This window comes from Anomalospiza imberbis, chromosome 8 (assembly GCF_031753505.1).
Source record: "Anomalospiza imberbis isolate Cuckoo-Finch-1a 21T00152 chromosome 8, ASM3175350v1, whole genome shotgun sequence".
Lineage (NCBI taxonomy): Eukaryota > Metazoa > Chordata > Aves > Passeriformes > Viduidae > Anomalospiza > Anomalospiza imberbis.
The window spans coordinates 26776152-26785000 of NC_089688.1; the positions used below are offsets into that span (position 1 = coordinate 26776152).

General features: G+C 38.4%; 1 protein-coding gene across 4 annotated transcripts in view; it reads left to right on the forward strand.

The window, feature by feature from the left end:
* Positions 1 to 8849, forward strand: part of VTI1A (vesicle transport through interaction with t-SNAREs 1A) — a 259766-nt gene that overhangs the window by 248045 nt on the left and 2872 nt on the right. For all 4 annotated transcript variants that reach the window (XM_068198049.1, XM_068198050.1, XM_068198046.1 and 1 more), the window contains one exon: positions 8307 to 8849. This exon is cut by the window's right edge and continues 2872 nt beyond it. Coding sequence is in view for 2 of the 4 variants with exons in the window: in XM_068198046.1 (XP_068054147.1) it covers positions 8307 to 8400 (94 nt within the window). In the remaining 2 variants the exon portion in view is untranslated. The remainder of the gene's footprint in view (positions 1 to 8306) is intronic.

Below are 8849 nucleotides of genomic sequence, written 5' to 3' on the forward strand. Positions count from 1 at the left end.
AATGGCCTTAGCCATGATTGTTTTCCTTTCTTTATAGCATTTGAAAAAAAATGAATATATACCAAAAAAAATTCTATTCTATCATTCAAAAAGTGCCATGAAATGGTAACATTTTGGATAGCAGATCTTCAGGAACAATTGCTGCAGATGCCTTCAGGTTTTTACAAAAGAGGTCAACATTGTTAAGACAATTGTAGGAAACTTGCCATACAAAAAGATGCCCAGTCAAATTTTGTGTAATCAGAAGAAAATAATGCAAGAAGAGAGTGTGTGTCCAGTCTCCAGCTTTGTCACACCTAAAACCTGTAGATTAGTCATTAATTAAATTGAGGCAGGGTGAAAGACTTTACTTCCTTTCATCTGTTTAAGATATATCTTTTAGTGGCTTCTAATGATTATGGAAGTTGATAAGATGCAGACTTTTGACATTTTTGTTTTCTTTAAATTGCACAGAATGTAAATTTAACTATATTTATCATAAAAGCCAATATGAGATCTTGTATGTTCTTGTCATTTTATAGCTTGCATACATTTCTTCTGCTGGAGAAATAATTGCTTTAGCTTTGAGTGCTGACGAGGGGGTTGGGGCTTTTCTTTCCTATTAACCGTTTGGGGACCAGGGTTTCACGTACCCGACGTGCTGAAGAATGCCACTGCACCGACAGCTGGGCTATCCACCCTCCCTCTGAGCTCTTGCTAAAGCTCTTGTAATGTTTGCTAAGGCCTATGGTTCTTAGTCATGCTCAGGTGACTAAATGTGTGATTTGTTCTTCTTGATACTTCAGTACCCTGAGAAAGGCTGGTTGGAGATTAAGACAACCTTGACTCCTTCCACTTGCAGTTGCCACTGTGCATGTGATCATCATTCAGACTTGCCAAAGGGATCTGGTGTTGCCTGTGCTTTGCATGAAATGAGTTAGTCCCTCTCCCGTTTTCGTTGGTGAGTTTCCATGGCCCCAGAAGCCCCACTGTGTCTCCTAGTGACAGTCATAACCTAATTGATTCCCTCTGTGGAAGGAGTGGACATAGAGATGGCAGAAAGCTGAAGTTGCATGAAAACCGTGTAGAGAAAAGTTCCATGTCAGGGTCTCAGGAGCACAAGGATACTTTTCATCCTTCAGAAATGCCTTGCAATGTGTTTTTAAAATAAGCAATGAATAAAATCTGGCTAGTACAAGATTTTCAGCACCCTTCAATTTTGTGTTTTGACCTTTAGTCCCACATCTATGAGGTCCTTGATCAGGCTTTCCCTGTTACATTTGATTTCCAGTCATTCCTGTAGGTCTCTCTCCTTCCCAGGCCAGTCAGTCCCCTCTGAATCCCCACATATACCCCACTGATTACTTGGGTACAATTTTCAGTTCCTGAGACTGCCAGCTCCTTGAGAGAAGACTCATGCAAGCCATGATAACCCTGATGGCTACCAAATAACACTGTACTCCAATGCTGTTCATTTGGAATGTGTTGCAAGATTTCTATTATTAATTTAATCTCTCTATAAGTATTTTAGCTATCAGATAGAATCAAAATAATTTTAAATTTTAATCTATGGCAAGATTGTCAGAAGATGACACAGCAAGGTAAAAACATAGTTGAGTCAAGGAAGGCCAATGTGTTTCAGCAGGCATTCAGCCAAGAGAGGGATGTCCTTTTTTTACTCCTGCAGAAAAACTGTCAAAGGAAAAGTATATTTGCTTCTGGTCAAAATTTAATGTGCAAATATAGGATCCATTAAAAAGAGATGATGGATCAAGGTCTTTACTGACTAATTATTGATTAGCATCTTCTGCTTCACTGGTGAGTTTCATCTCTGCAATCTTTCTGATTGATGGGAGATTGCACACACTTTACAATATGCTAGCACCTTTCTGTATGATTTTGCCTTCAGAGCTAGCAAGCTTTCTTGCCTGGGCCTCATATTCAAGCTTTTAGAGATATTAATTCCTATGTTGTAGGCACCTAACCTAGCTAACCAGCACGGCTGGGGTGCATATATGGCCAGGAAAAAGAGAGGGCAGTTCAGTGCAGGACTTGAGCTTATATACAGGGAGCTGAGATTAGCTAGATATAATTTAGATGTTTAAAGTGGGATAGTGTGACTACTTCCCTGCACCTGTTATTACATGACTCATTCTTTCATTCAGGGCCCAGGTGGAAACACATTGATGTGGTTTGAGTGTAATATTATAACTAGAGATTGGTATCCATGTTATTACAAGTAAACAGCCCCAGTCCTTAAGACTGAACTTTAAAGCTAGAGGACATAGCATTGCACAATGCCCCAGTCCTATCAACAAAATTGTAGGTGCCCTATATGGCCTGGCTCTTTCAATAAACCCTGCTAGAAAATCAGATAGAAAAAGCCCATCCTTCCCTAATCACCAGCCCTCCGTTTTTGAGGATTTCATTTTGTTATCTGCTCCGTTTTCAGCAATTTTTATCAATTTTCCCAAGTTCTTACAAAGAGGCACCTTTGGGAAGGAATTCAGAGAACATGGAAGAGGCTTATGCTAGGAACAGTCTGCAGACTGAACGTGGACCTTAGGAAGTGAGGTCTTTTTGTCCCCAGTAAGCCATGGGGGGGTCCTATCCGCTCTCCACCACCCCCAAAGCCTTTTCACATCTAAATTTACAATGACAATTACAATGTAATTAGGTCTTCTGGCTTGAGAACATAAAAATGTAGACATATTTTCAGAGTTTGTGGTGGGGAAGATGAAAAAAACTTGAGCGTTTTCCAAATTCCTCACTTTTCCCGTGGTCAGCTAGAAGAGGGCCAAGGAGTCATATGCAAGTTGTGCAGATATTTTTTTCACTGGTGTTTCTGTTTGCTAATTTCAGTCATTAATGATGAAAAATGTCTCAAGTCAGATACTTCCAGCCAGCTGTAATTCTACTAGGCAATGTTCTCTTACTCTTTTATTACAGTAGGTTGCCATGTCTTTATGGTTTTGCCACAGCCTGTCTCATTCTTTTCAGTTGCTTTTGTTTAAGAAAAGCATTCTTAAACTTGAAGACGTGAATGATTGAATAGCCCCCAGATACCCTGAACTTGAGATTTATCATTATGTATCTAAGGCTTTGCTTTACCAATCATAACATTTTATTCCCCTGTGTGGGGTTTAATGCTTCCATTTGAAAACTCATCATAACAAGGATGTCCTTATATATAGTAATAATTGTGTCTGTCCAGGAGCTATGTGAGTATAGCTATATTAGTTTAAATGCACATTTAATTTTGCCTGGTATGTTTTTGCCTATTTGACTAGACCCACACTTAGTGTTTGTTTGAATCTACTGATTTGCACATGAATATTGGACACTTAAAAATCACTTGCCACTGATTTGTATGCACCTATTTTCTTTCATGTTAGCAAAAACTGCCAATCAGAAATAAAAGGGCACAAAAAATGCAATAGCCAAGTATTCAAAGTGACCATTTAAGATGTGATTTTGTATACAAAGCAAGCCTTTCTTTCCAGTAAACTGATAGGAATCACTTCTAGTTAAATCATAAATACATATTACAGTGAAACACTGTTGGACAGTGCTCTGTCATCAATCAGTCTGTGTTCTTGAGGACACTATTTTTCAAGATGCCTCCTTTAAGAATAAAGCCCTGTGTTGAAATGAATGTGTGCTAACTGATCCCCCAAGCCATTTGTTTGGTTTTGTTTTTTGTTTTTTGTTTTTGTTTTTTTTTTTTAATTTGTATCAGTGTCAGAGTTGACCTTCTGTAGGAAATTTTTTGCAGTATTTTATTTGTAGTCCTCAAGTTAAGGACACACTCTTTATGCACCCAGAGTCTGCACTGGTTCGTTTATATCCTGCATTTTGTTAACATGTTCCCGCGATTGCTAATTTTCATGACAATTGTTATTGTACCATCAGTGCTTAATGGCAAGGCATCATTATTCAATGCTGGTCAATCAGGCACTAAGACATGTGCAAGACATCAGGCTGAACCCATATAGATGTCGTGCACTCCCCTGCTAATGAATGCAGTTTTATAAAAAGGTTTAAACACGGTTGGCATCCTTAATGTAAGGTTTGCAAAAGCTTATTTGGGAGCTGCTTTGTGTTTATACAGAGCAGATCTAAACATGGCACAAACAGAGTTAGACCCATTGTGTGTGTGTGTGTGTGTGTGTGTGTGAAGCCACGGACAGGCGCGAATCTTTTGGGGGTTTGAAATGTGGAAAGGCAGCACAATTTCTGCCAGGACAGCAGTGAGGGGAACAGATTTTCCAGGAACATCACTGTTTGGTAGTGCATGTGGGACCTGTTCTACAGAGCAGTGGTTGCCCTATGCAGCAAGGAGGTGATCCTCAAAAGCGGATGGTGTCCTGAATTTGGCAGTGGCTGGAGGCACCCTCCAGCACAGCAGTGGTTGGAGATTAGGCACTGTGACCAGAAGCCAGGATAAAGGCACAGGCATCTGGAAAGGTGGAGCAGAAGGAAACTCAAGAGGAGAGGGATGTGCTTTCTGCATTTTCAGTCCAGTGCTCTTCCAGTGCGTCAGTTAATGTTACCCTTGCGTCTGCTTTAGTTACGGTTTCTGTGTGGTTTTGTACCCAAATATTTCGGGCTGCTGTCCATAATAAACTAGATGGAGCTTGGTTTAAAAGCACAGATTTTTTGTGTCTTCTAACTCAAAGTAGAATGAGCCCTTGTGCTCCTAGAGCCTGGAGTATGAAAGGAACAGTAGACATTGGCTGTTAACGAGCTCCTGCACAGGGCTCCAGCAGAACTTGGTGTGAATTCAGTGCCTAAGTTGCATCAACTAAATGGTTAATTCATCTCATATCAACAGCACTGTGATTCATAATGTAAACTTGAGGAATCCTTGATGTTTCAGTCACACATTCCTCTTAATTTGGCCATGCATTCTTTTAAAGCTACAGTGTGCTAACTTAATAAAATGCAGCATGCAAATGCACAAGTTTTTGCCTTCAGGCATTTTAGCCATGGATGTTTCAATGGGTGTCTTCTTTCAAGTATATATTCTTTCCTAAATTATTTACCCTGTAAACATGCTTTGCATTTTCAAAGAAAAATCTGGGCTTCCTCATTCACCAGATTTTGTTGAATTTAAGGTGTATTAGAGATAAAAGACTATCATCTGCTTCTTGTGAGCATGTTAGCCTTTGGGATTTTTTTGTAGCGAGTTAGGCCCCATTTTCTTCTCCTTTGGTATAATCACTCCCTCCCCCACTTAAATTCCTTGATGCTTTGCCTAGAGCAATACCCACTGGCAGTGTCTGGCTGTGACAGTACTATAGGCTTCCCTACAGATGGGTCCTGCCAATGCCAACCATTGTTCTACAACTGTGAGCTGGCTTGACTATCTTGGATCACTCAAAACCCCCTTTCCTCTTCCTTTTTTCTTTACTCTGAAGGGTCGTCCTTGCCTGTTGACTCTGAGATCTGCAATGTGCTGACACCCAGAACTTGTGTTCTCTGTGTTAGCAGCAGCTCCCATACTCGGATTTCAACAGGCACCACTAAGTCCTCCTTGGGACTGTCCTGCTGCTGCTGCTGCCAAACAGCTCTGTCATTCTCCTCCAGCCCCATTCTTTGGGCAGTATGCAGTTAGTTTCATTTTACTTGCTCACTTGAAAGGAAAACAGTAAAACTCAATGATATTCTTTTTTTAAAGATATAAAATGAATCTTTAACTGTGGGCTTGAATATTAAAAGTATATAATGCTTCAGTGTAGGAATCTATTGATAACACCCATCCTATTTCATGATTAATTTGTTCCTTTTAATATGATATTCTTTTGCTGCACTGTGCAGACTAATTCAGATTCCTAGAAATTGAACTTTGATATGTATTTCCTAGATTCACACCGTAAGTGAACCTTCAATTAGCAGATACAGGTGGTGGCTTGCCTCACTCAGTGTTTTCTTGAAAAGGATTTTAAGACATGGACACTGATAAAATAATCTTGCAATCAGGTGTGTACTGACAGGGTATAAAAATAAAGCATTTGGGGGACTACGTGCTTCTTTTTTATTTTTTCTTTAGTTTTGCTTCTCAGACAATGCAATGATTTTATCGGTGGGCCAGAGATAGGAGGAGGTGACTTAAACACTCAGTATGTTATGTATGTCTTTGCCTAACTATGTGTTAGATTAAGCGAGTTTCACTCACAGTTAATCCTTTGTAAATTAGCATTATGGATGCCTTGGGGCCCACATCCCACAAATAAAATGGTTGTCAAGCCAGCTGCACTGTGTATTACTTAAGGCTGAATGTTTTAAGAGTTTTCATGCTTTTAATCTGTTTCACTGCTGAGTTTCAATTTTGCTGAGTGTCCTTTCAGGAATGATGAGGGCGAGTGAGTAAATATATATTCTGGTTTTCATGCATTTGCCTGGGCAAATCGTTTGTTATCAGGTGTTTGGCAGAGAATGTCACACCCTGCCACAAAAGAGAAGCTTGTAAGTTCAGGTGTTAAATTGAAGTGCAAACCAACAAGAACCAAAAGCCCTTAATTAGCTTTATTTTGTTAGCCTGCTACACTTTTTTTTTTTTTAAGGAAAAAAAGAGTGAGAAACATCCCTCCCTCCTCCTCATCCTTTTGGTAGAGTAAATATTGCCTGTTAAGTTTGAATTAGCTGTCATCGCGAAAGAATTAATGCTGTGGTTGAGCCTTTCTAGTGAGGAAGGGAAAAATAAACGAGACAGATCTTAGTTCAGCTTTAAGTGATAAATGAGGACAAAGCAGCCCATTCATCTCCTGCTAGGAAAGTGGACACAAACACTAAAGCAGTTTTGCGGAAGACGTGTCAGCAAATGTGATCATTTTGTAACCTGTCAGGAGGATAGAGAGCTAGTCCTTTTAGAGTGTCACAGGGGAGGGTGTCTGTCTGATGTGACAGTTTTCATCCATCCATTTACTGCTTTTCCTTTAGGTGGGGGGTAAGCAAGGAGAGAGCTGGAGTTGGTTAAAACTGCATTTTTCTTTACACTTTCCAGTATAATTTATATGTATATCCACCCGCATCCAAATGAAAAACATTCACCAAGAAAAACTCCCCTCTGCTCTCTGGAGTTTCTTCTCTCTTTCACTGTGTGAAATATGCTCATTTTAACACATTACACTCCCTGTCTTCAAGTTGTACTTGGTTTGATGTTTCACAAAACACAGTTTTACCTCTTCTTACCATTGTTTGGTTCTTGCAGACTTTGTTTTGTTTTGCAGAAGCATGAGAAAAAATATATAACTTGGGGTGCTTTTATTGCACATGGTTGTTGGGATTTTTTTGCTATACCTCTCCAATTCTAATGATAAGCTTCATATACAAGTATGTTTTGCAAAAGTCCCTATTTATGAAGAGCCTGTGAAAATATTCTTCCTTTTCTGTAAAAATGGAATAACAAACAGTGAATTCTTACAATCCAAAATCCTGCTGTAAAATGCCTCAAATTTTACTGTTTCTTGATTTAGTAATTTTAATTGACCTATTAATTTTAGGAAGAATCTGAAGTGATGTGATGACTGATTTTAGAAGCAGGAACTTCTCCCAACAAATGATTGAAAAACATTAGGACTTTCTAGTTCTGGCATCTTTTTATTTTCACTAATCTTCATTTTTTTCATACTGCATAGAAATGTAACATTGCCTATTACCATAAGTAAAGGTATGCTACAGAGACAAGAGATGCTTTTACAACATAAGCTTCACAGTTTGACACTTGCTTCTTTATATCATCCTTTTCTTCAAAACTATCTTTTGTACTTTTCCCTTGGTATTTTAGTACAAGTGAGTATCTCATTGACATCTGATTCCTTGAAATCTTGTTCCTTAATAGTAAAATCCCTTGAAAATTAATAAATTGTTTCTTTTCAGATTAAAAACTACCAGAGATTTCAGAATGGTTTTAAAAAATATAATGGTATTTACTGTTACAGACCACCCTGCTTGGATTGCATTGACTGAACACTATTTTTTTTTCATTTGTTCTTAGAAGGTTAATAAATTGGAACATAATTTATTTCATTTATTCTAATATGTATATAAATGTATGCATAATTCAGAAAATTCTTTTTCTTTCTTGAATACAAAAGTTGGATTTAATAACTACATAAAGACATGGTTAGAAGCTCTGGAAACTGGAAAAAGTAAAAAATAATCAAGATACACAAAATGGTAGAGGGAATACTGAATTTGTGGGTATATGTTTTTTCTCCAGTTTTTTTGTGCACCTCATTTTTTAATTTTTATATATATTCTGCTGTCTTGATTTATTTTGTTTTATTCACTACAATTTTTTTGTCTCTTCTGCTTTTTTCTAGGATCATCCAAAACCGGATTTTGATCGTTGTTCTGGCAGTCATCATCATCTTCACCACCATGATGGCTATTTATTTTTCTGTCAGGGGACGCTGATATCTTTGTTCTTCACTAAACAGCAACAAACTGCTTGTTCTGAGTAATTAAGACAAAGTGGTCACATGAATCATTCTCTTGCACTGACAGAGTCTCCCTCTCTTTTCCACTCTTCAACTCAGGTGCAAGTGGTGTAAAATATTTTGTATTATTAATGGCATAGTTGATGGCATGTGGGGCTATTATTTCTTACATATTTGTCCTTATCTGGGTGTTTTCAGGGTCTTAATATTTGTTGGAGTGAGGGCTTGCTCTGGTATAAAAAGACTTAATGTGTGTCGAATTCGCCCACAGACAATTAGCCTGTAAGTTGCCAGAGTTTCATGAGGGAAGAGGGGTCTTTGCACTTTTCTGGTGCTGTGCAGGGTGTATGAATATCAAGCAGTATCTGACCTTGTGTGATTTAGAATATAAGTAAAGACCAAATGATGCAGAAAGTGAACCTGTCT